We start from the raw sequence: 27,773 nt of genomic DNA, 5'->3' as shown, positions 1-27,773 counted from the left end.
GTATAGAAGTGTTCCAGTTTAGTGACAGTCTTGCTAAATGGTGTGTGGTCTGAGACTCCATTGAATCTAGTCTTGGAGAAAGAGCCACCTTTCTACTACTGTTCACTGTTACTGTTTAACTCCACAAAATCCTCACTTTGAAAGATTTAATTCTCATCAGTCTAAGGTAGTAAAACATCTTAGTATAACTTTAGGAATTTTTTTTTTAACAGCTAAGACAGAGGAATCTGTGTTTTATTGTCAGTTTGATATTACTAAATTACCAATTATGTATGAAAATTCTCAGTTTTTGAGCATTCTGCTTCACTGTGTTTTACCCCAGTATATGAAGAGACAGATGTATGCCCACAGATAACTGTCATCCTTAGCGTTGGAAGACAGGTTGTGAATGTATTCTTATTCATATATACAAGAATGGTTTGGGCGAGGATATTAAAACTGTACTACTAGAGATTACGTGCAAGTTTTATCAAAATTAGTGAAAAGCCTAAATAATTTTTTAAAAACAACAAAATAAATGCAGTTATGTAACTCTTTTAAAAGTAATATAACTCAGGGTGCCTGGGTGGTTCAGTTGGTTAAGTGTACAACTCTTGATTTTGGCTCAGGTCATGATCTCATGAGTCCGTGACATCAAGCCCTGTGCCTGCCTGGCATTCTCTCTCTCTCTTTCTCTTTCCCTTTCTCTTTCCCTTTCCCTTTCCCTTTCCCTTTCTCTTTCTCTTTCTCTTTCTCTTTCTCTTTCTCTTTCTCTTTCTCTTTCTCTTTCTATTTTATAAATAGATAAGCTTAAAAAAGAAAAGTAGTATAACTCAAATTTGTTATTTCTTCAGTATAGGAAGATATTCTAATGACTTCATAAGTTTGAATTATTTTATCAGTAGTCAAAATGTTATACATTTGTACAGTGCTTGAAAATAGTTTATACTGAAGTTTTCTAAACATCATCCGTGCAGTCAGGTTCACTGCTTATCAAGGTTCACTGCTCATCAAGGTTACTGTCTTGGCACAAACAGGTGGCTAGCAAGGCCCCTACAGTATGAACTGTGACAGATTCTAAGTGAAATGTCTGTTGGATTGAATGGCTGTAAGTTGTGGTTTTTTTCCTGTATGGACATATTTAGTACGTACATATATTTTTAAGTATTATAGATGTTAGTATGTTTTGGGTTGTTTTTTTCCCCCAAGACTGCATTTTTAAGTATGTAGTCCCACTAACTGATTGCCCTATGTTGTTCAGGAAGATCTGGGAGGAATCGATGAGTAAAGATAGATAGCAAATTAGGAGGTAAGTAAATGACATTTAGGTGATTGAAAGTAGTAATGAGTGCTAAGAAGAAGTATCATCGATCAAAACAGAAGAGAATGGGGATATTCAAAAAGAGACATATGTGGGATGAATCTTGACTTGCTGAACTGATTCCTTAATTTGTACGTTATATAGTAGGAACTTGTAAAGGATAGAAGGATAATCTATAAATTTGTGCTTGTACTGACATAGTTAGAATGGGAGGAAGGCACTAAAGAGCCATAAGCTAGTGTTGAACAAAGCTTATGAACTGGGGTAAGAAACTCATTAATAACTTCTTGCCTCTTTCCACATCTTCTCCAGCTGCTCTGTGACCTTGCACAAGCTATTTACCTTCTACAAGCCTCTGTTTCCAGTAGGGAAAATAAGAGTGGATAGGTGCTTTAAAAGTATGCTAAGTTGGAGTAGGAGTCGAAGACCAGATTGATGGCGGTGTGAACTCGTAAACCAGGGTTCTCTCTCTGTTCCTTCTCCCACTGAAGACTTCGTCTGGATTTTAGCCTTGTGAAATTCTTTTCTTTAGAAGAACAGAAGAAACGTGTTTTTCATGTTTCTTTTCAACCAGAAGGAAAGAGTATGCCCAAATTATCATATTGGCCTTAGTATTTCAGTATTACCCTGAGTGATATCATATGTATGTTATTAAAAGAAGTGAGGTGTTTGGGATGGAAACTTTTCTGTCGCATGCTTTTGTTTCACCATCTTATATTTACTACAGTTTCTCATTTTCTTGTCTAATTATTTATGCTCACGAAGCCAAAAACCTGACACTTAAATGATGGCATTGTGCAGACTGAACTAGTCAGCACATCTGCTTCATAGTCTTTTTTCCTCCTATGTTTCAGGGCCATCTGTCTATGCTGTCTCTCTCTTCAGTATAATTAAAAGATAAAAGCTTCCTTAAATGTTTCTGAAATTTTTAGAATCTGGATGTTCTTTGAAATTATAGCAGACTTATAGGCAAGATGTTGAAATTATTTCGTTGGTGTTAAATAGCAAGAATACTCTATGAACTCTAACAAGAAGTGTCAGTAAATTACTGTAACCCAGGGTTTTGTTGTGTTTTAAATATAATCGAAGAGATGCATACTTCCTGTAGCACATCCTTTCTGGCAGACACTAGAGTTGGCATTGTCATCAGAGGATGAACCTTTTCATCCATCAGTAAAGTTTTCAGAAGGGCATGATTACATTTCATTATAAGAAAGCACTAAGGCCCTTAGGCCTAGGCAAGACAGGCACTTGCCCTGGACTCCAGACTTGGAAAACTCCCCAGTGGCTCTCTTCCAGTCACACCCCTCCCATAGGATGAGAAGTGTGCAGGGCCAAGAAATGTCCACGTGCTGTTCACCCTCTTTCCTTCAACACTGCACTCTGAGCCAGAATTCATGCTCACATGTCCTCAGATCCAATTGCATTCAAGGAGTGGCCAAGGCTGTTTATGAGGAAAGCAAGTAGATGAGCTTAAACATAGGGGATGTGTATCCACACCCACATAAAGCTCCACTCAGTGTCAGACAGGGTGGGGGGTGAGAGGAGAAGGGGGGCAGGCCATAGCTAGTCAGTGGGGGTGCAGCTCTCATCCTCTGCCATCTTCCTGCATGGAACTCCGAGAAATTCAAGAATCCTGAATTTAAACCTCACCTGCTAGGACATTATTTAACAGTTATTCATCTGATTTATAACTTTTAAATGTTTAGACATATAGTACATGGATCTCTGATTGTATTCTCACTCTGAGTCCCAGAAAGGAAGGGACAAGGAGATCACTTGAACCTGCATTTCTCCTTGTGGGTAAGCCTATGTCCATTGATCCTTTGTCAGTTGAATACTGGATTAGGTGCTCTAGGATAACTTTACAGTGATTCCTTTAGCTGTAGTCTGGCCCTGGCACTAGAATGAGGTGACTCAAAGAGTGCCCCTTGGTTTTGGTGTGCAGTGCTATACTCGAAACTTAGGTGCGTGCTGAGCTACCATGGAAGCAAGTGGAAAGATTTAGTGACTGGGGTCTTTAGGGCCCACAGGGACAAGGGAACATGAGAAATTGGATGATACTGTGGCCAAAATGATTTCTTAGGATTATAAGTGAATTTCAGTTTTCCACTCACTATTGATTATTAGGTGTTGGGCCTTCACCCCCTAAAATCTTGAGTAAATCTGTACCTACTTAAATATTTTTAGGTGTAAAAAAAAAAAAAAAAGGTGAGAGAATAATTAGGATAAGAAATTATCAGAGTTAATTCCTTTCCATCTCTGTAAATGCTGTTTTATAAGAGAGGAAATAACAAAACAAACCAGCATCATCAGTCTGTCTGGTGTACTATTTATGTCCAAAAAAGAATTTTGTAAGTGAAAATGTTAATGCTTCCAGAATTCCAATAACAAGTTCTTCTAACTTAAATGATATTAGTTTGTTCTATGTACAAATCATATTTCCTGAGCTTGGGATATTAATTTCAAATATTTTCAAAATTTATAGAAATACTTTTTTCTTTTTATTTGTTTATACATTAGTACCACAAACTGGGAATTATCATTTTTCTCTTAAATTAATTTTTTGAATAATGAAAACTTACACCCTTATATATAAAAGTTTTGCTGTAATCATTTCTTAACAGTTAAAATTATATAATTTATATACATATATACATAAACATAGAGAAATAGAATGTATATTTTTCCTGTGTTTATCAAAGAAATATTTCCAAATTATTTAATAGTACTGATATTGTTAAACCTTAAATACTTTGAATTTCAAGACCATTTGGTAAGAAAAGACTTTAGAATGTAGATTTGTTGATTATCAAATATTTTTCACATCTGTAATTTAATTACATAGCTGTGAATATAAGGCTTAAAAGATGAAATTATTAAAATGAATTTAAGAAGAAATAAATTAGGCTTTAATTTCTTAGAATGTAATGCTTTTAATATGTTATAATTACAGATAGAGGAAATAAGACTTAGTGAAGTCATTTTTCAAACTACAGAGGTATTTACAGTTTTAAAAATAGATATCTCAGAAAATAAAATGAAAAAATTTCCAACTTTCAGATATTCAAACTACTGATGAATATTTATTCATTTATTTATTTATTGTTAATGTTTATTTTTGAGAGAGAGAGACAGAGTGTGAGTGGGGGAGGGGCAGAGAGCGAGGGAGACACAGAATCCGAAACAGGCTCCAGGCTCCGAGCTAGCTGTCAGCAGAGTCCATCATGGGGCTCAAACTTAACGAACCGTGAGATCATGACCAGAGCCGAAGTCACACATTCAACCGACTGAGCCACCCAGGGGCCCCCTGATGAATTTTTAAAGCATGTAGGCATTTTAGTGAAATTTGAGCTTGCCTAAGTATAGAAGCTGAATCTGTGCTTTCACTTCGTCTAGTGTTACTTTATTTAATTTATTTATCAATGAGAGAAAATGAATCACTTTCTAGGTTTATACTACAGAAAGTGCCGGTTAATTTCCAAGGAAGGCGTTACTCATGATACGAAGCTTTTCTGCCTGATGCTGCCACCAAGCACTCATCTTCAGGTGCCAGTTGGGCAACATGTTTACCTCAAGTTAACTATTACAGGTAAGGTAAATAAAGGTTTTGGGGAAACCGTTTCTTTCCTTATTAGCAGTTGCAAATCAGTACTAATCCTTTTAGGAAGTAACCATTTAGGTTATTAATAAATGCTTCTGGCAACTGACTAATAGCCAGGTTCTAGGTTCGTAGATGCAGCATTCCTGCGTGTTGGAGCCGCAGCCCTGCCTTATCAGTGTAGGGAGCAAAGAAACTGCTGGTCAGAGAGAGAGTTCCACCAGCACGGTTACTTATTACTGAGAACACTAAGGGAAAGAGGGGAGGGAGTGCCTAAGTGGTCCTTCAGGGAGACAGCCACTAGAAACACATCCCAGTATCTCTTAGTAACCACGTATGGTTGTGTCATTTTGGAAGTTGAATGTGTAAAACTGAAAATGAGTGATGATTAGAAATGATTTCCTTACATGTGCTGCCAGTATAAGAAGTTCTATAAAGATAGTCCTTACTTGAATTCTTTCTCCCTCATTTTCATCCTAAAGTTACTTCATTTACTCATTTCAAATACCCTTCTTATCCTTCTAACATTGTCTTGGCCTTCTGAAGCTGCAGAAGGTCACATTCTCATGTCAGTTAGTCTTCCCTACAGTCAGTCTAGCAGACTGCCAGCCGGGGGTTGGTAGGTACAGTAGGTTCCCACAGCACTATTAAGTTTCCCTCCTCACCATCACCAGTGCCAGGCTGTCAGTCAGTAGCTGCTGTCTTCCCAGTGTGGTCATTGTCGATGTATTATAATTTTACGGGTGGATCAATTTTTAGATGTCAAGGAGCCATGTATAAAATTCTGGTCTTAAAAATGTGTGGGGACTCCTCTTTCTTTGGAATTTGGCTAGCTAAAATATAACACAAATTCTTATTAGATTCGTGTTTTTTAATAGTATATTGTTGGAAGTAGTTGGATTAACATTTTTTCTTTCAGTTGCCAAAGCAATTATATTAAAAAATTAAAACAGCTCAAAATGTATAAAGTAAAAAGTGAAATTCTTCCCTTTCTTAACCCAATAATCCCAATGGCCATCTGTAACCATTGTTAAAAATTTGGTGCATAATTAAAATTGTTATGTAAGTACCTTCTTACACCTCTGTGTAAACTTTTGATGTCTTTTTTTTTTTTTGTGGCCCATTACAAAGTTTATATGCTGATGGACTAGATGGATGTCTACATTTATTACCATGAGTCCCTATCATACTGCACATAATAAATGTACATTGTTTATATGATGGGTAAAATATTGATTTGTTAAGTTTATTTCAGCATGCATAGGCTTCAGGTGTGTGTGTGTGTGTGTGTGTGTGTGTGTGTGTGTGTGTGTGTATACATCTAATGTGTATATGATTCTAACTACATGTTCTCTGTATATAGTATGTGTGTGCATCTCTAGGGAGAACATATAGTTAGAATCATATACATATTAGATGTACAGTTTTCAATATGTAGTGATAGCATCATAATATTTGTATGTTTCATCTTTATTCAGGGCTTTTGAGATTTTTAAAATTGAATTTCTGTGTCATGACTTTTTCCAGGTACTGAAATTGTGAAGCCATATACACCTGTATCTGATTCCTTACTCTCAGAGTTCAAGGAACCAGTTCTTCTCAACAATAAATACATCTACTTTTTGATCAAAATCTATCCTGCTGGACTCTTCACACCAGAGCTTGATCAGCTTCAGATTGGTTCGTATTCTTTTTTTAAACCTCATTTCTGTTCTAGATAAGAGCCCGTGTTATACTTATCCTCTGGTTATACCCATGTGGGAGTCTATCAAATATCTCAGACTCAACTTGTCTGAGACCAAAGTTGTGTTCTTTTTGTCCCACCTAATCTACCCTTACTCCCATATTCCTCATCTTTATTATTTATAGCATCACAGTTCATTTTTGACACCATCGGGAGGCTTGAGTTATCTTTGAATCTTCCCATTTTCTCCCTCCCGATCGAGTCAGCCACTAAGGTCCAGTGAATCTACCTCCCAGTGGCTTTTTAATCTTTTCTTTTCCTTCCCTTCTGCCACCTTCTCGGATCAAGCTTTCATCATCCCTCATGACCTCTAACTGCTCTCTCTCAGTCGCCTCTAATGGAGTCCTTCTGTTTCTGTTTATCTGCATTTCCAAGCTGCCCTGAGGAGAAATTTAATCATGTTTCTCTGCAGCTTTGAGACATCTGACGGGTGTCCATTACTTAATGGTTAAGTCCTCTGCATGGCCTATAAAGACTTTCATGATCTCTCCAGCTGCATCTCTCATGTAACTACTTGTATAAATACAAAGTACTTATGCTACTCAGAGTTCCACAAGCTTGTCACCCTCATTCATAGGTACATGCAGTTGCCTCACGTAGGACACCCATCAGCCCTTCCTCTACCTGTCAGGTACCTTTTTTTTTTTTTTTAAAGACCCAAACAAAATATCACTTCTTTTATGAAGCTGCCATTCTCGTGAACCCCTCAGTAACTAACACTTTGTTCATAGTTCTCAGATAAGAATAAATAATGTTCCTTCTTTACAAAACTTTGCGTTTGAGGGTAAAGATTGTCTTCCTTATCTTTATAGTTCCTATACCTCAGCATGGCAATTGGCACATAATAGGCTCTCAATAAGTGTACTTTGAAAGAATTAATAAAAAGACTATGATGAAATCTATTGTGATTTCAAGACCCCTGTTCCTGTTTCTATTCCTTTTTCTGTACCTTCAACTTTTCACTGCCTTTTGTTTGACAGTAAAAGTGCCCTTCCTGTTTTTAACATAGCATTAGCAGTAACATCGAGGTGCCAGTGAGATAGGTCATTAAAATTTGGAAATAAAGAAAATTTGTTGCTTTCTGGAAGTTAAGCCAGTCACTACATAATGGATATGATTAGTCCTCTTTGGTTACAAAGATCAAAATATTGAATATGAATCAGAACCTAAAGAATCTTGGAATCCCTGCAAATCTAGTGAAGGTGACTATCATCTTGTGGTAGCCTGACATGTGATTATAGATAGCATGTGGAAACTGAACCAGTGTTATTATAACCTTTTAATAGAGATCATGTGAACAGAGCAGGGTGGAGATTTAGCCTAGAGCATGAAAGGGAAAGCCCAAAGAATAAGATGAGTGTTTTTTCAGTTTCATCCAGGGGAGCTAGACATGGCCCCAATACCTGTATCCCTTGGAGGGACACACTGGCATGATAGTGATAACTCATGAAAGCCTCATCATGGCTTAAATGAGCCATGCTATAAAATTATCCACGTCTTTGTTTCAACTCCATGTTCACCAAGCAACTCTTATATGATTATTTTGGCCTTCCAAGTGTTCTGATACTGAGAATGAGATGCCCTGGAAGGGGTGTGTGATGTTCAGGTCACTAGGTACAGATAGCCTTTTGTAAATGAATTGCTGTTCTGGCCGGTATACTTTTAACATCTTGTGAACTTGATTAAAATCCGGTATCTTGCCTGAGTCTAGTTTTATGACGTTGAAGGACTGGACTGTTGACAGAAGTTATCAAGTTAATGTCATTCTGTGAGGCATCTTTAGTAAACAACCAGCTGACTTTTTCCTGAAGATGTTCTGATCTTATGGTCCTTTTAACTATAACGGGGAGCTTCTGTTACCTTCCAATACTTAATTCATCAGTTACTGCAAGATCCTTACTATCCCGCTGTGGACAAGAAGGAAAAATTATGAACATCCAAGCATTTAAAGAAATAAAGCAAATTATTTGAAATTGTTTTTAAAACATGTTTAACTTTTCTATTTTTAAAATTACATTGAAAATTTCTGAAATGTCTTAAAGGCAGTTCTCTTATATGAGTGGTACAGAGTGGTTATATAAAAATGCACTACAGAAAATGTTTTGCTCAAATATTTTTATTCTAGATTGAGAAGTAGCATGCTCTAAGTACAGTTTCTGATCTTGCTTTGTTTTTATAGGTGTTCAATTCAGAACAGCTGTTGTTTTAATAGGTTTTTCAAAGATTTCATGAAGGTGAAGTTAGCACATTTACTAACGTAAGATTTTAGAATACTTTTCTATTTCCATTTTCTCTCCTACTAGTTTTATTGCTATGGCTAAGAATCCATATGTAAGCAGTGAGTATATATTCTCCACCTTGTACTGTGTAAGACAGGTATACATAGACACTGCTTTTGAGGTGCTTATAATTTAGCTTAGCAATCAGTCCTTTACTGAGAATTTGTACTTAAGTGCTTGTCAGTGGTTTGTAAATTAGAGATTCTAGATGGTTTGGGAAAATAATGTTGGGAAATGAGTGTCATAAAACCTCATTATTAATTTGGTTATAAGGATATAATCCAGACATACTTGGGGGCTTAATGAGTATTCCCCAAACTCCTTACATACCTTAAAGACTAAGATGTAGTCAGAAAGTTATGAATTCATCCTGTTACTCCTCAGTGTTCTAAATTTAGCTAGGCTAACGTCAGTTTCCCTGATTTTTTTTTCTTCTGATTTAGTTTATATTTCATTGTTTAGGAGATTTTGTTTCCGTAAGCAATCCTGAGGGCAGTTTTAAAATATCCCAGTTCCAAGAATTAGAAGATCTCTTTTTATTGGCAGCTGGAACAGGCTTCACACCAATGGTTAAAATACTGAATTATGCTTTGACTAACATACCCAGTCTCAGGTATGTAACTTTATCTTTAATTACTATCCTTTATGAGGCTATTAGATTAGTGTAAGGTATTCTAAATTAATTACTCAGTGGACCTTAATAGACGTATTCTCATTTCCTCATTTATCATTTCCTTACCCTACATCTTCTAGTCCTAGCTGTTTTACTAACTTGATTCTTTTATTTTTGATACTTTGGGTTACCTAATTGGCACTAAAAAACATTCATGCCAGTTTACGTTTAGACTTTTCCATTCATGCATATTTTAAATGTAACTGAAATAGTTCTTTTTGAGTTGTTGTTGTTTTTTCTTTTAAGGAAAGTGAAGCTGATGTTCTTCAATAAAACAGAGGATGATATAATTTGGAGAAGCCAGTTGGAGAAATTAGCATTTAAAGATAAAAGGTATTAAACCGGTGTTAGCTCTGCACTTAAATATTCAAAAATGTATAGTCAGTCTAGGCCTTATCTCCTTTGATTGGAGTGTTTAATTAGCCAGGAAGCCCCGTCAAAGAAAAAATAAACTAATCAATAATTCCCTCAATGCAAGTAATGTTAATATCCCTCCCCCAAAGAAATACTGTTCGGTAAGATTAATACGACATCATATATGTATTGATAAAATATATACTGGGCGTTATGTTTTAACGTGTTACTTATTCTGAGTTGAGTTTCACTGAAAATGATCTAGTGTAGCCAATTTGATGATTCAAGATTTTCTTGCTATAGTGCGTGCAAATCAAATAAATGTGATAAGATGGATCAAGCAAAAATAAATATATTTCCTTACTACAAGATTTCTTAGAGCCTTTGTGACTTTAGAGGGGGGCTTCCTTATGCATGTTCAGTTAAGATTTTCTTCATTTTTGTTTGTCTACATTAAGTCATTAATAGCTGTTAATACTGGTGGTCCTCAGTACGCACCTTGGGGAATGCTGGCATAGGCAATAGAAAAAAGTTCGAGCCAGGCTGAACTCTGATAGAATGAGAAAGCATGGGAATCTGTTTCATTGAAGAAAGCCCTAGCACAGTCAGCTGAAATTAGATAGTTGAAATGGACATATGCCCTATCTCCCCTAAAGAGAGTTAAAAGCAGCAGGAAATTCTGAAGGTATTGTTTGGAAGAGTGAATTGGAGGAGCTGTCATACTTTGTAAAGCATATCTGTAGTCATCCAAAGCTATGTTTAAGAAATTCAGGACTTCATAAGGACTTCACACAAAATATCTGAAGTAAATATGTTTAAGACTGTACAGGACAGATAAAATTCAAGGCTTTTTGAAAGTTCGAGTTAAAGATGTCAACAACTCAGCTGTTCTGGGACTCTGTTTCTTGTGACTACTTTCCGAACGTCCTCGGTGTGGGAATGAATGGCCACCTTTCGTTTTTCCTCCCTCCTGTCTTCCATCCTCTTCCCCTCTCTCTCTTCATAAATAACGTTCACAAATTAAAGATGACCTGACTCACTTATCCTTGAAGTATTGAGTCTTCTTACATACTTAAACCATAAACCTAAAAGTATTTGTATTTAGGTAGCCGTACGACAGTTTAGAGCATGATTTAAAGAAATACAAATTCCTAGGTTTTCAAGCGTCTTTTTCACACTTTTGAAAGTGGAAAGTTAGAAGCGGCATGTACCACAAAGCCTAAAGCCTAAATTCTGGTTTTCATTCTACCCTTCACCAGCTTGGACCTTACTCAAAAATTACTTAGCTCTGTGGGCCTGTCTCTTTATCTTCCAAATGAAATAATGACATCTTTCCTACTTACTTTGTAAGGCTAATGTGATGATTGGAGAAGATTGTGTAACTGCTTTGGAAACTGATGGCCTACCTCAGATACTTGAATTGTGGCTTAGAAGAACTCTACGTACATGCGTTTCATTTCTGCATTAACTGAGCTCCTGTTTTCCTGATCAAACATTTAAAAGAATTTATTCCTATGACCCAGCAATAGCACTGCTAGGAATTTATCCAAGGGATACAGGAGTACTGATGCATAGGGGCACTTGTACCCCAATGTTCATAGCAGCACTCTCAACAATAGCCAAATTATGGAAAGAGCCTAAATGTCCATCAACTGATGAATGGATAAAGAAATTGTGGTATATATACACAATGGAATAGTACGTGGCAATGAGAAAAAATGAAATATGGCCTTTTGTAGCAACGTGGATGGAACTGGAGAGTGTAATGCTAAGTGAAATAAGCCATACAGAGAAAGACAGATACCATATGGTTTCACTCTTATGTGGATCCTGAGAAACTTAACAGGAACCCATGGGGGAGGGGAAGGAAAAAAAAAAAAAAGAGGTTAGAGTGGGAGAGAGCCAAAGCATAAGAGACTGTTAAAAACTGAGAACAAACTGAGGGTTGATGGGGGATGGGAGGGAGGGGAGGGTGGGTGATGGGTATTGAGGAGGGCACCTTTTGGGATGAGCACTGGGTGTTGTATGGAAACCAATTTGTCAATAAATTTCATATATATAAAAAAAAATAAAAAAAAATAAAAGAATTTAAACAGCATTGCTAAGCTTTTTAACTGTAGGGTTGTTTTAAAAAAAATGTTTCCGACAACGTTTTGACAAAGTTATTTTTGAACATAGTTCCCTTGTACGAGAGGATCCATTTGCTATTATTTTCATGAACAGACATTGTACTTGTAGACTTTCAGTAGGAGCTAAACTTGATTTAAGAAGTACTTGGTAAAAAGAAATGTGTTGACAGCCTCTGAACATAAAGTGTGTTTTCTTTTGTTTCATTCTGTTTTGTTTTGGTCTACATAATTTGGGTTGGTGGATTGCATAGGCTGGAATATTGAGGGTGAGGAAAGGCCCCTTTTTTTTCCTATCTGGATGCCTGGCTCTAACAGCATTCACCAGGTGAGTGGACTCTCCAGCTTGCTGAGAGAAGTGATGGCGCTCTGACTTCTGGCCTACCTTTATCCTCCCTCTTCTCCTTCTGTTTCTCTTCTTGCCCTCCCCTCATGCTCCTGGGTGCTCGCTCTCTCTACTCGCTAACCTCCTCCTTCTTCTTGGAGACATAATTGTCCTTGCTTGAGGCACTCTGTTGGCACGGACTTCTAGTGTTGTATGATTGCCGCTCCCTGGAGACTCATGTCATGCCCTCACTGGAAAACAAAAAGGCCATGCTTGTATGGAATGTTTACCAGGAATGTTACCATATTCTGAGGCTTTATGAGAAACCCAGCCTTAAAGGCTTATTAATGGGTTTTTAGCACTATTGTTGAGTCCCATACAAAAAAGGAAAGTAAAAACTCAGATTTAATATAAGGTTATTTTAATTAGTCACATCTGTATTTTAGTTAGTATTTAAGGGCATCTTTTATGTATTAAACCATCCTTTCCTACATCTTGACTTTCCTGTATCACTCCTAATTTTAGTAATAAAGTTTCTGATGACAAAATGTGACACCTGAACATATTAAAATAATTATTGGGTTGTAAATATCTTTTTAAAAATCCTTCTAAATTTTGTAGTTAAAGCAAGTGAAATACCTTACTCTGTAGGATTAGGTCTCAGCCTTCCACTCAGTCCTTGTGGAATAAGAAGGGACAGATAGGATGGATATTGAGGCTAAGATATGATCTAATACTCTGATTTTCAGCGAGCATGCTATGCTTGTCCTCCAAGTTTATCTAGATAATATTAACAGATGAAATTCTTAGAAAAATCATTGCATAATGGGAGCTTACTAACCTTGTGACCTTGGGCAAGTTATTTGATCTGACTGAGCCTCAGTTTTTCCGCTTGTAGAAATAAGGATATCAATTACCTACATCATAGAATTATTTGGCTACAGGGGTCAGTGAGACAGTTTGTGTAGGTGCCTAGCCCATAATTAGCGTATTTGTAACATTGATTCATTCATTAAATAAATGTGAGCTCTGCTATGTGCCTCTCTACACAGGGGCACAACAGTGAACAAGATACTATGTTGGCTTATTTTCTCATACAATCCAGGGAATGTATCTCTTCATTTACCCACATTGCTAAACTTAATAGAATTGCAAAACACAGGTACACTATAAGTACTTTTATGGGATGTTTCTATTTCAGTCAAGTTTCCATGTCATTAAATATAAAATTTAAACAGAAAACAGCTTACTTGAATTTTATCCAAATATGTCCAGTAGTTAGGACTCCATTCACAACATTTCAAATCTAGCAAAATCTCACACATTTATTTTTCTTAAGAAATTTGAGAGGAAACAGAAGGCAAAAATGTGTGGTAGTAGCTATAGTTAATTACTATGTAAACTGGGATCCAAATTAAATTTCGTTTATCTCTCTCTTGACCTCTGAACAGTGTTATGCATGAGGTCCCATCCCTGTAGAATGCCCTAGCTCTGTGAGTTCTCACCTTTTGCAAAATGATTTTTGAGGGGCGGGATAGCTTGACATTGAGATTGACCTCTGGACAACATTTTGTTATATATAAATTTTTTTTTAATGTTTATTTTTGAGAGAGACAGAGACAGAATGTGAGTGGGTTGGGGCAGAGAGAGAGGGAGGCACAGAATCTGAAGCAGGCTCCAGGCTCTGAGATGTCAGCACAGAGCCTGACGCAGTGCTCAAACTCATGAACTGCAAGGTCATGACCTGAGCCGAAGTCGGACGCTCAACCGACTGAGCTACCCAGGCACCCCTGTAATATATAAATTTAATAGGTATTTTCCCTTCCATTTCAAAACAGTCATTTTTGGAGAAAACCTTCTTTTAATAAAGCTATCTCCTTGTCTCGCTCTCTGACACACACATGTGTGCACTTATACACACTCATCTTTTTATTTTGTTTTTTAAATAATGTAGTCTTAGGGCTCCTGAGTAGTTCAGTCAGTTAAGCAAATGACTTCAGCTCAGATCATGATTTCGCAGTTCATGCGTTCAAGCTCCATGTTGGGCTCTGTGCTGATAACTCAGAGCCTAGAGCCTGCTTCAGATTCTGTGTTTCTGTCTCTCTCTGCCCCTCCCCTGCTTGACATTCTCTCTCTCTCTCTCTCTCTCTCTCTCTCTCTCTCTGTCAAAAATAAATTAAAAAAACATTAGAAAAAAAATTTTAAATAATGTAGACATACTGATTAAACTTTTTATAACTACATTTTCTACTTAGTATATTATGCACATTCTGTGTGTCGAATATTTTAATGTTTATTTATTTTTGAGACAGAGAGAGACAGAGCATGAAAGGGGGAGAGTCAGAGAGAGGGAGACAGAATCAGAAGCAGGCTCCAGGCTCCGAGCTGTCAGCACGGAGCCCGACACAGGGCTCAAACTCACGGACCGTGAGATCATGACCTGAGCCGAAGTCGGACGCCCAACCGACTGAGCCACCCAGGCGCCCCTGTGTGTCAAATAGTTTAAACCAGTTTTTGTCTGCCACCTCAATCTGCCTCTCCACCCTGTTCCAATGACTTTAGGGGACATTAATGTCTGAAAACATTTTTTATCATCACAACGGAGGGCATCTAGTTGGTAGAGTCCAGGAATGCTGCAACATACTACATACACACAACAATCTCCCACAACAAAGAAATAACCGGCCCCAAATTCCAGTAGTGTCAGTTGGGAAAACTGATTTTTAATAGCTGCACTATATGCAGTCATGTAACCATACCATGACTTATTTAACCAATCCCCTGCTGCTTGGCATAGTGATTACAAGCTGCTCTGTACCTCCATATGCAGGATAAAAATTCATCAGAAGAATCATCAGGTCACAGAATACCAAGGCTATTGATACATTTTGACAAATAGCCTCGAGAAAGGTAAATTACCAAGCACAGAATATTGTACTCCCCACACTTGATATGTTAGTGTCATTATTTTTCCTTTAGAAAGGATGAGGTTAATGTTTAGGGCATAAGGCAAGGCGAAAGAGAAAGGGATTCCAAGCAGCACAAGGACAGGGGATTGTGTACCCCGTTATGGGCACCGGTGGACCAGGCACATCACTTCAGTCACTTGTGTGCTCACTCTTTGCAAAATGTGCTTAATGTTGGGGAAAGATACAGAATGAGTAAGAATCCCCAAGTGGTGGTGAAGTTCTCAAGTTCGGCAGTAAGTGTAAAGTCTTGAGAGAAATGAGTCATATGTTCTAGAAGTCTAGGAGGAGGAGTGATTCTGTTTTTGTGAGGGTGGGGATGTCAAAGCTTCATAGAGGAAGGTCTGGGCTTTGGGGAGCAATTAGCATTTCTGTGAACAGGAAAAGAAATTTGTATAATAGGATTTTTTATAAGCAAAAAACCAAGAGGGCCAGTATGTTGAGTCCAATTATGTTGAACTGTGTGTGGAAAGGAAAACAATGTGAAATAACTTTGTAAAAATAAAACCATTAATTATATCCTTATTGGAAGGAATCTTAGTGGTGATCACTTCTAATCCTCTTATTTTACAGTCAACGAAACAGGGTAGTTAAAATCTGGCCATGGAAGACCTTAAGCGTAATTCCTGTATTACACTTAGTACATGGGAAGTTCCGGCAACCTGGGAAGCACATCTCCCTTTATTACTGACAGGGTCTGTAGATAATGACTATGTTTCTGTACCCTGGTGTCAGCATTAAGACTAGCGATGTTTCAGTCTAATTGAGATAGCAGATGCCGATGATCTCAGAGGCACAAGTACATTGGAAATGTGCCCGAACCCCTTTCTTTTTCTCCAGCCTGTGATGTGCTCAAATATGTGGGCCCCTAATATGGACCCATAAGGGACTTTCTTCCTCCCAGATGTTCCTCAAATGGTGTGTTTCTTGGAATGTGTTTTTTTAAACGTCCATGTGTTCCCCTGACCAAAGGGCTCTGTGATTAAATAAGTCTGAGACAGAATGTGTACTATATTACCTTCTTGAAGATTTGTTGCGAAGTTAGCATATTCAAGGTTTTGAGAAATTCTGAAGAAATCTATTTAACTTTTCTTAACCCAGTAGTCCCATACTCATTTGAGAGGTTAGCCTTCTCTCATGGATTACCACTCACATCTGGAAGAACACTAGTGTTTCATCAGATTCATTTTGAAAAATGTCTCTGTAATATGTATGTTTTATCAAATTTTAACCCCTACCTGTTTATTTTGTGAATTATTACCCTGTGAGCAAATAACTAGTTTTCCTGTTGTTTCTAGTATTTTTCTCTTTTTTATTGGTTTTTATTTTGATTCCAGTATGGTTAACATACAGTGTTTTGTTAGTTTCAGGTATACAATATAGTGATTCAGGAATTCTGTACGTTATTCAGTGCTCGTTGTGATGGGTGGGCTCTTAATCCCCTTCACCTGTTTCACCCATCTTCCCACCCACCTCCCCTCTGGTAACCACCAGTTTGTTCTCTATAGTTAAGAGTGGCTTCTCGGTTTCTCTCTCTCTTTTTGTATGTTTGTTTTGTTTCTTAAGTTCCACATATGAGTGAAATCATGTGGTATTGTTCATCCATCAAAAAATGAAATCTTGCCATTTGCAATAACATGGATGGAGCTAGAGAGTTTAATGCTAAGCAAAGTAAGTCAGTCAGAGAAAGACAAATACCCTATGATCTAGTATTTTTCTTTATCTAGAGAAATCAGGAAAAGCTGGGTCTCCAAATACCCTGAAATACCCTTCTCTAGGCAGTGACTAATCACAGAAGCTTTCTGAGCAGAAAGTTGTAAGATGGGTTCTGGGTTTTTAGAAGAACTAAGATAGCCATGATGTGTCAGATAGATTAGGGCTAAGGATATTAGAGCAGTATTTTAGTCGAGAGATATAAAGGCCTATTGCAGAGTTGTGGCAGTAAAAATAGGAAGGCAGGAGATATGTGTAAGAAATGTGAAGGAGGTACATTTTGGAAGCTGATTGGCCGGAGGGGGAGGGAATCAGTTGTTGATGACTGCAGGCTCTGCAGTCATTTTAGATTGAATGCATACATTTGTATTTCAAGACTTTTCATCTTGGATCATTATCAGTCTACTTTAAAATAATTATTTTCAACATGAAAAGATACTTCTCTAAAGAAGACATCCAGATGGCCAACAGGCAAGTGAAAAGGTGCTCAACATCGCTCCTTATCAGGGAAATACAAATCAAAACCACACTCAGATATCACCTCACGCCAGTCAGAGTGGCCAAAATGAACAAATCAGGAGACTATAGATGCTGGAGAGGATGTGAAGAAACGGGAACCTTCTGGCACTGTTGGTGGGAATGCAAATTGGTGCAGCCACTCTGGAAAACAGTGTGGAGGTTCCTCAAAAAATTAAAAATAGACCTACCCTATGACCGAGCAATAGCACTGCTAGGAATTTATCCAAGGAGTACAGGAGTACTGATGCATAGGGACACTTGTACCCCAATGTTTATAGCAGCACTCTCAACAAGAGCCAAATTATGGATAGAGCCTAAATGTCCATCAACTGATGAATGGATAAAGAAATTGTGGTTTAAAAAAAAATTTTTTTTTTCAACGTTTATTTATTTTTGGGACAGAGAGAGACAGAGCATGAGCGGGCGAGGGGCAGAGAGAGAGGGAGACACAGAATCGGAAACAGGCTCCAGGCTCTGAGCCATCAGCCCAGAGCCCGACGCGGGGCTCGAACTCACAGACCGCGAGATCGTGACCCGGCCGAAGTCGGACGCTTAACCGACTGCGCCACCCAGGCGCCCCAAGAAATTGTGGTTTATATACACAATGGAGTACTACGTGGCAATGAGAAAGAATGAAATATGGCCCTTTGTAGCAACATGGATGGAACTGGAGGGTGTTATGCTAAGTGAAATAAGCCATACAGAGAAAGACAGATACCATATGGTTTCACTCTTATGTGGATCCTGAGAAACTTAACAGAAACCCATGGGGGAGGGGAAGGAAAAAAAAAAGAGGTTGGAGTGGAAGAGAGCCAAAGCATAAGAGACTCTTAAAAACTGAGAACAAACTGAGGGTTGATGGGGAGTGGGAGGGAGGGGAGGGTGGGTGCTGGGTATTGAGGAGGGCACCTTTTGGGATGAGCACTGGGTGTTGTATGGAAACCAGTTTGACAATAAACTTCATATATTGAAAAAAAAATAGTAATTATTTTCACCAGCTTGTTTACTTCCATTGACATTTAGACCACATTTATTTACCAGAAGCAGGTCTACTTTCTCTCGCCCACTTGCTCTCTTTTTATGTTGCTTTGTTTGCACTTAATAGATTATCTAAATTTATTTTCAGGTAACCTTCTCAAGAGTTCTAGTCCTTTCCTGCATGTTGAGATCACAGGGCAGAAAAGAGTTTCAGAACATTTACTCTTATGCCTCACGGCTATAATTGTTGCATACAGCAAATTGGCCCTTATTCATAATAACCCAGAAGAGAGGATTCCATAGTAATCACCTGTATCTTAATATGATAAAAAGGAATGCTTCTTTAAAATATTCTTGAATCTTAATTTGGTATTGCTCCTATCCCACTTTAAGCTCTTCTAATCCTGTAGCGGCTAAGCAGGAGAGCATCCTCTTCACAATATCCCTAAAAATTATATCCATGTGGCTGTGTGCTTTTTCCATTAAGCGCCCAAAAATTATGACCGAGGGACCGCTGTGTGAATAAATACGAAATGCATGGGAAGGCTACACCCTTTATGTAAGGATCTCAGTTATTTATCACCCTTTAGTAGATGCCTGCAGAAGGTATGCCAATGACTAGGCTTTTTTTTTTTCTTTTAAATATCTCAGTAAAGGAAAATTAGGTGAGAGGGACACCAGTATTAATTTATAGATCTTAGCAGTTTTATTCCAGTGACCAACCTGTTGGAAATAGAGCCAGAAGAGACAAGTTTTTATTTTTAATTTAACCAGGTAATTGCAATCTTTTATCCAGTTGTCTGTGTATAATTGGAAATGTCTTAACATAATGGTTCTGCAGTTGCTTTTGGGTCTCCTTTGATGATCTGCTGAAAGGCTATGGATCTTCCCAGAAAAATGCATTTATGAATTCACGTACATTTTTTAATGTGATTTCATAGATGCCAGCATATGACTTTGTTCTTCCAGACACATTTTTGGTTTTTTTTTTGTTTGTTTGTTTGTTTGTTTGTTTGTTTGTTTTTTAGCCAATATGGCTTCTTTGTAAATAAGTTTCTTTATTCCTTCAAGTATTTTTGCACACTTACCTCAAGCCAAACCCAGAACAGTGTACAAATAGTACATTCTGGAATTATCTAAAACTATTTTAAATTTTAAATGCCAGCAACGAAAAATAAGTTAGTGAAAGAAAGTATTTGGGGAAGCTGTTTTGTACAGAGTAGAATAGATTGCTGCTAAAACCACATGGGGACCTTAAAGGTAAGAAATAGAACATAATTCTGTAGGGTTTTTAAATATAAAATCAGAATATTAGAACAGAGATGATATAGTTTTCCCACCTCATTCTGCAAATGAACAAATAAGACCAAGAGGCCTGGGTCTGGGTGAGAGCCTGGACTGGTTCTCCGAGCCCCTGCAGACACTCAGCGTTGGCCTGTGCTGCTCTGTGCCAGTCAGTTTGCAGGCACCTTACCTGAGCTGTCGCACAGCGACATGAGGGCAGCGGCAACGGCCATGTCTTGTTTCTGTTCTGACATTTGGCTCCCTGGGCCCCCTCACAAGAGAAACTGTTCGCTTCTACTTTTTCTTAAGATTGATGTTAACGTATGATTTATTTCTGCTCATCTTGAGAAAGCATCTCAGTTATTCACTAGGAAATGTAGAAAGTCATTTGATCTGCTAAAAATGGTTAAGAATGAATTGTTTGCTACAATGGAGATCAGGTACAACATAACATTTTTAATTTACTGTGATTCTTTACCAACAATTCACTTAACAGATCACAGAGCTGTGGGAAGAAATGGTCTGGAGTACGTTGTGAGATTTGGTTTGATGTTCTTCTCTCTCATTTTAATTCTGTACCCATTTTTTTTTTCTTTCATGTGTTTCGTTTCTTAGTATCTGAATGCCTCCTTTGTGTTGGCCACTAGGGATGCAGTGACAGCCAGAGAGTGATCCTTGCTCTCATGGAGCTTATGATGTAGCGGACAAGGTAGACATTAATAGGATAATCATCTTGATCACCACATATTTACAGGCCGAAGTAAGGGCTGCGAAGAAAAGGGAAAGGAAAGCATTCCTACAACACATATAACAGAGCACTGTGGGCTGCAGTGCTTCCCCCTTTGGAAATGATGCTTGAGCTAAGAACTGAAGGGGGTGGGGGGCTTAGTAGAAGCATTTCAGGAAGAGGATGGGCAGCACGTGAAGACTGAGCCAAGTAGACACACAGTTAGGAGCCAGGACTTGGTGAGGATATGCTTATGGCAGGTGAGGCAGAGAAAGGTCTCCTGGATGAATCCCAAGCTCCTGGCTTTTGCAACCAAGTGGACCATGGCGCCGTTCACAAAGATAACCTCGGGTGTGGGATAGGGAGATCATAAGTTGATGTTGAAGACAGCAAGAAATGAATCCAGTAGGCTCTTGGGTCTGGAGCTCGTTGGAGAGGTTTGGGTCGGAGATTAAAACACAGATGCCAGTGGTAATTGCTCTGTTCTGTGATTTATACAGGCAGATTATGAATAGAAATGTGGAGTTCTTTGAGATCCCTTGGAACTCTCTTTCTAGTGAGTTCAGTAAATAACGCCAGATTACTCTTCTTATTCGTAGCAAAAGTTAACCCCTAGTAAATATGGATTTACCTATATGTTTTTGTTAAACTTTTGCTTATCATCTGTTCTAGTGCTTTTCTAGCAAGTGTATCAATTTATACACTTCATACACTACAGTTTAGGTATTCAGTTGTTCTCAAGGGGAAAAAAAGAAAATATTTTCATGAACTTAAAACATGCTAATAATATGTTCAAATAATAGACTTAAAAAAATGTTTCTTTCCTCCAGATTTGATGTTGAATTTGTTCTCTCAGCACCCACTTCTGAATGGAATGGCAAATGGGGACACATTTCACCAGCTCTTCTTTCTGAATTTTTGAAAAGAAGTTCCGACAAATCCAAAGTCCTCATCTGCATTTGTGGACCAACCCCATTTACAGAACAAGGAATACGGTGAGTAGCAATGTGGTACGGAAAAGAATGCCCAACACTGTGAAATGAAAATCTTCCATAAGAAGCAATCGACTTAGCTCTGTTCTTCCCATTCATACAAACCTGCACTACAATAGTCGGTTACAGCCTCAGAAAATAGTAGTTTTTAACCTTCATGCAGGTGAGAGGTTGGAGGCCAGGACTATGCATAGAGTTAGATGTGGATGATGATCATTGCTAATGACTGGCAGTGTGGATACATGGTGCCACTTTCTTATCTGGGACATAATTAATAAGCATTGTTCATCTTGTTGCAGCTTTCCACCTTTCTTCATTCTCTGCAGTTAGGCAAAAGCTAGTAAATAATACAGGGATTGAAAGCCAGACGTCAAGACAAAAGGAGAGACTAGAACATAAATAAGCTAAGACTCCAAGTTGACACTGGATGACGAAGCATCAATGGTAGTGTTCATCTTACTCGAAATTCACCTGGCTCTGATTTAAATCTAAAATGACACTTTAAAATATTTCATTATTTATGTAGGCACTGTTGGGTGTATAGGTGATTTTAAAATATGACTGCCTCAACTACCCTGTTTTTCCTTGTTTGAGATATGACTAAACCTCACATTTTCTGGTTACTTTTCTCTCTCACTATTTTTAATTTTAATTAAGAAACATATTGACCTCAGTACATGCATTGAGAAATGTTTCTCTCTATGTTGCATTTAAAAAAGTATTTTAATTAAATTGAATTTTATTTCTGGATTGTAATACCTTCAGAAAAAATGTTCTTTTGTATAAGCACTCTCAACTTCAGATTTTTTAAAAAATTACTGTTTAAACTTTTAATCTTTCAAAGCTGGAACAAAACTATTAAATTTATAGTGAAGACTAACAGTATGATTTGAAGTAAAATAATTTTTCAGAAAGAAAAAGGCTAAAGGCTACATTCTTTTACTTTGTTGACACTGCTATTTAAAAAAAAATTTTTTTTTAATGTTTATTTTTTTTGAGAGAAAGAAAGACAGAGTGTGAGCTGGAGAAGGGGCAGAGAGAGGGAGACCCAGAATCCGAAGGAGGCTCCAGGCTCCAGGCTGTCAGCACAGAGCCCGACGCGGGGCTCGAACTCCAAAGCCCCAAGATCACGTCCTGAGCCGAAGTTGGACGCTTAACCGCTTAACCGACTGAGCCACCCAGGCGCCCTGACACTGCTATTTTAAATGTATCTTAATGCTTACTTCATAGCAGACTGCAATTTAATTATCATTTTAAATGATGTGAATCATAAACTCTTCAGCATTGAAAGAGACTGTGTCTTCAAGGCCATTTAGCCCAATTAACTGACTGAGGAAGAATCCCTGGTACAGCCTCCTATTAGAAGTGTGTTGTTTTCTCCCATGAACAATGGGCTATTTGCAGGCTCTTCATTTGCATACCCACTTCCTTGCATTCCGGAGCCTCAGTCTATGTGTAATTGAATAGAAGATAGCCAAGATCCTAGTACTTCTGCATTTATAAAATTGAATGTAATCTCTACAGCTTTATTTTCTCAGCTTTACCTCAGAGCTAATCTTTCCATGCTGCTAGCTGGCTTGACAAGAATTGCTCAGGGGGATCACTGGTCATGTATGGATCCCTGCTTTTGCTCACAATTGAACATGCTGCACAGAATTGCCTTGTGAGATGTAGCTTAATTCAAATAGTACAGACATACCTTTTTTTTATTTCTCTCTACTTACTGTGCTTCACACATACTGCATTTTTGTTACATACTGCAGATTGTGGCAACCCTGTGTCACACAAGTCCATTGTTGCTGTCCTGCCAACAGTGTTTCTGTGTCACATTTTGGTAATTGTCACAGTATTTCACTCTTTTGCATTATTCTCACGTGTGTTATGGTGATCTGTGATCGGTGATTACAACTTGCCGAGAGCCCAGACGATGGTTAGCATTTTTTTTTAGCAGTGAAGTATTTTTTTAATTAAGGTATGTACATTGTTTTTTAGACACAATGCTGTTGCACACTGAACAGACTGTAGTGTAAATAGAACTTTGCTATGCATTGGAAAACAAAAAAATTTATTTGACTTGCCGTATTTTGATATTTACTTTATTGCAGTGGTCTGCAAGCTGAATCCACAGTATCTCTGAATGTGCCTGTACTTGGCAGTTCATAGCCTTTGCCCTGTGACTTGTAATTTAGGACTCCTGTTTCTTTGATTTCCTCGTCTCGATCATCTTAATGAATGTCTTGTGTCTCTTACTTGACATTTATGTGGGTCTCTTATTAGATCATAGGTTTTGCTGTCCTGAAAAATGACTCCTTTGGGGGCGATTCTCACTCCTTCAGGCCCTCCAAAATGAATCTCATGTCTGCTACAGAAGTATAACCATTTCAAACACAGTCTCCATATTTGGTGAAAATTCGTTAGGTTTGTAGGATATGATAAGAGAAAGACTCAGAAACTGATTTTATTGTGATATAAAGAGCAAGATAATCACTTGCTCAGTAAAGGTGCTTTCATCTACCAAATCCCCACTGTGTTTGTGGCACAGATGAATAAAACAGGCTCTGGTGTCGAGGCCCACACTGTCTAGTGGTGGAAGCAAATGCATGCATTAATAACTAAAATATGACTCTGAATATCATAAACCCTCTTACTAGAGGTGGAACCCAAGTGTTAAGGAAATTCAGGAAGAGGCAAGTTACACCTGGGCAGGTGTGTATTGGAGGGAGAGATGCTGCATGGTCGGAAAGACCTGTTGTTTGAGTGACGGCCAAAATGCTGCCCAGTCACAGGAAGCGGGGAAGGGTTGGATGGGCCGAGGAACAAGCAGACCCATTAAGGGGCAGGTATGCAGAAGACTAGCCTGGTGTGGCCAGGCAGGGACAGAAAGTGTGGCTAGAAAGGTAGGTGAGTCCAAACAGTGAGAGGCTTGACCATTGCACGGAGTTGGCCCCGTGACTCCTGCGCACACCCTTACTTTGTCTGAATATGTGTGTTTGCCTAGAAGCCGCTGATTTGAGTTTGAATCCCAGCTCTGCCACTTGTAAGCATCTGTAATCACAAGTCACGTGTCCTAGAACCAAATACTTAACCTTTCTAAGCTTTAGTGCACTCACCTGTACAAGGGAATAAATTATAATACTTAGGAACGTGAAGTGCATAGCACAGTGACTACATATATAGCAAGTACTAAATAAATGTTTTTATTTTCGACTTCGTTTTCTTCTTTTTTACTGAAGTATAATTAACTTACAGTGTTATATTAGTTTCAGGCATACACTATGATTCAACATTTCTGTACATTACTCAGTGCTCAACCTGTTTCACCCACCCACCCCCCTCCCTGCCCCCCTCTGGCAGCCATCAGTTTGTTCTCTGTATTTAAGAGTCTTTCTTTTTTTCTTTTTTTCTTTTTTTTTGGTTTCTTTTTTCTTTGTTTGTTTTGCTTCTTGAATTCCACATGAGTGAAATCATATGGTATTTGGCCTTCTCTAGTTTCAGCAGCATTTTAAACAGAGCTACTTCTAAGATTTCAGTCTCTATACTGTTTTCCAAATTGAATTATACTTCAGCGACATTTCTGCTTGTCTTGTTCAGTTTGGGAGAATGAGAATAGAGTGCTGGGGGATCAACTCCTTACTCTGAAAACTGGTGAATAAAGGGGGGGGGGAAGCATTTATTCTGCCTTTTCTGTGAGGTGTGCCACTGGGCAACTACATAATAAATTAGCAGATGTTCGTTTTTCTCTATGGAATTCCTCAGCTGATAAATGAAGAAAGAGTTACAGGAGTATCACCAACTTCAGTCCCTCATGAACTAATGGGTGTATACGTAGATCCCCAATGGTTGTTAGCATCCAAAAAAGAGAGGCAACCAGGTATGATGAGCCTCCTGATGGAAGAACACTACCTAGGAGATAGTCTTGTCAAAAAGAATTGAACCCGTATCTGATCAAGCCTCAAGATCCAATTATTAAAATGTGGGAAATAAGAGACACAGCAACATATTATTAAAGTATACCACAGTTGGGGCGCCTGGGTGGCGCAGTCGGTTAAGCGTCCGACTTCAGCCAGGTCACGATCTCGCGGTCCGTGAGTTCGAGCCCCGCGTCGGGCTCTGGGCTGATGGCTCAGAGCCTGGAGCCTGTTTCCGATTCTGTGTTTCCTTCTCTCTCTGCCCCTCCCCCGTTCATGCTCTGTCTCTCTCTGTCCCAAAAATAAATAAAAAACGTTGAAAAAAAAAATTTAAAAAAAAAAAAATAAAATAAAATAAAAAAATAAATAAAGTATACCACAGAGATGCAGCAAAATGGAGACTCTGGGTGGCGCAAGACCTAAAAATCTGGTTTTGTCAACAAAGAAATCACAGGACGAAGAGAGAGAGAGATGGAAGGGATCTCGCAGATCAAAAGATACCTAAAAAACATCAGCTAATCACACTGAGTAGATTTTAGTTGGCATTAAACAAACTTTAGAATTATGGCATTTATGAGACAGTTGAAAATTTGAACACTGACTAGATATTTGGAGAGAAAGTGCATACTAAGCGGGGAAAATGAAAAAATACTATGGTTATGACGGTCAACTTTGATCTTCTTTATTTTTAAACATTTTGCCAAAGAAACATGTACTTTTTATTTGTTTTCCAGGTTGCTGCGTGATAGGAACTTTTCCAAAGAGGAGATCCATAGTTTTACAGCATAATGAAGAGCTGTCATCGTCCTTTATTCAACTGTTTTGTCTAAATTTGTGATTACTTAGTATTTTTTAAGAGAACATTTTTGTACATACTAACTAAAAGGTTAACTAGAATCCAGGTTTCAGTTTCTTCAATGAAATCAAATATTCCTTCAGTAGAGGCAACTTGTTGACTTTATTTTGTACCATAACTTATTTTGCTATTGATATTTGACCTGGAATCGACCATGGCAACAAGTACATACAGGTGTCTTTTGTGATGAGTCACAGACTTCCTTACCATTTAAAGTGTATCACTGTACTACAGTAAACTCTGGTGTTTTATGACATGATAAAGTAAATGATCATTTTGATCACATTTCTATGCTGTAAAATGTCTTATTAGCAATACAGATTAAATTTTACATTGCACTGTTAACTCAGGAAATGATCATTTATGTCCTTGTTATTAACTATTAAAACATGGAATGTTTTAACTTATTAAGTGATCGAAACATTGTGTGTGTGTGTGTGTGTGTGTGGCATTGATACCGAGTAGAATAAACGTATACTTAAGTACTTTTTAATTCTTGTGGTAGAAATGTGTTTGAATTCAACAATATTGGATGGGTGTCTAAGGGGGACTTAAAAAGGCAGCAGGAAAAGATTCTGGAGACATTTCATATCTGCAGCTTGCAATTAGATGTGTGAGAGAGTCTAAGAGAATCTTAACAACTATTTCAATTCTTAGCCAAAATTAGGGGCATCAGGAAATGTAATGAAAGTGTAGTATCTGGTCCCATGACCTAAAATAATCCTTTGGTGCTCTGGAATGGGTTAAATTTTAATTCTTTTTGAGCCCATCTAGAACACTGTGTCCTAAATGGTACCTTCCCTGGCTGGCTGCTTTCCCCACAGCTGGTAGTTCAGCAGGGAGCCCTCGTGAGCTCTGGTGTGTGGGTGATTCATTCTTTCCTCCAGCTGCTGTGCGCAGCCTTCAAATATTTTCACAGATTGGGATTTAGCAGAGGATATCAAGAAGAGTCACCGTGAGCTTTTCCAGAGGAAACTGTTGAATGCATGGGTGGCTACTGCTGAAGCTAAGTCAGATTTTTTTCAGTCTTAGTCAATACAGCAGCTCTGTGTGCACAGAAATGGGGGTGCAGGGAGCCAGCTCCAATTTTCCTGAAAATGATGTGAATAGCTAAATCTTCACTGAATGATATACTCAGGAGAAACACAATAGATTTACATTCCTGAAATGACAAATACCCAGTTGATGAAGGTGCATGTGTGCAGGTGGCTGGTGGAATCCTTTCCTGTGCCTTCCTCTTGGGTATCCATCTCCAGCCACACTGTCATTCACCCAGGCAGGACAGAGCCGTCCTGAGCCCTCGTGGCTAACACGAACGTTCTCCAGCTTCTGCCTCCCTGCCATCTCCTTTTTCTCCTCTAAGAGAGATCATGAACTCTCTAGGCATGCCTGTTTTGTAGTTTATTAGTAAATCTATCAATTCCACCT

General features: G+C 38.2%; 1 protein-coding gene across 4 annotated transcripts in view; it reads left to right on the top strand.

Annotated features, from left to right (window-relative positions):
- The window catches only part of LOC124528385 (cytochrome b5 reductase 4), a 94,620-nt gene extending 67,782 nt beyond the window's left edge, over nucleotides 1–26,838 (top strand). For 2 of the 4 annotated variants that reach the window (XM_047101952.1, XM_047101953.1), the window contains 6 exons: nucleotides 4,752–4,892; nucleotides 6,429–6,581; nucleotides 9,387–9,537; nucleotides 9,844–9,930; nucleotides 21,420–21,584; nucleotides 26,224–26,838. In XM_047101952.1, coding sequence (XP_046957908.1) covers nucleotides 4,752–4,892; nucleotides 6,429–6,581; nucleotides 9,387–9,537; nucleotides 9,844–9,930; nucleotides 21,420–21,584; nucleotides 26,224–26,278 — 752 coding nt within the window. In that variant the 3' untranslated portion in view covers nucleotides 26,279–26,838. Of the gene's footprint in view, nucleotides 1–4,751; nucleotides 4,893–6,428; nucleotides 6,582–9,386; nucleotides 9,538–9,843; nucleotides 9,931–11,302; nucleotides 11,517–21,419; nucleotides 21,585–26,223 lie in introns of those variants that run through there. The other 2 variants (XM_047101954.1, XR_006966156.1) reach the window with 2 other exon arrangements.
- The last annotated feature ends 935 nt before the right edge of the window (nucleotides 26,839–27,773 follow it).

The sequence above is a fragment of the Lynx rufus genome, unplaced genomic scaffold, assembly GCF_022079265.1.
Source record: "Lynx rufus isolate CCGP_SWC_20201006 ecotype Redwood Valley unplaced genomic scaffold, mLynRuf1.p SCAF_6, whole genome shotgun sequence".
NCBI classification, from domain to species: Eukaryota; Metazoa; Chordata; class Mammalia; order Carnivora; family Felidae; genus Lynx; species Lynx rufus.
The sequence above is the reverse complement of the archived record's forward strand: the minus strand, read 5'-3'. Positions and strand labels throughout refer to the sequence as shown.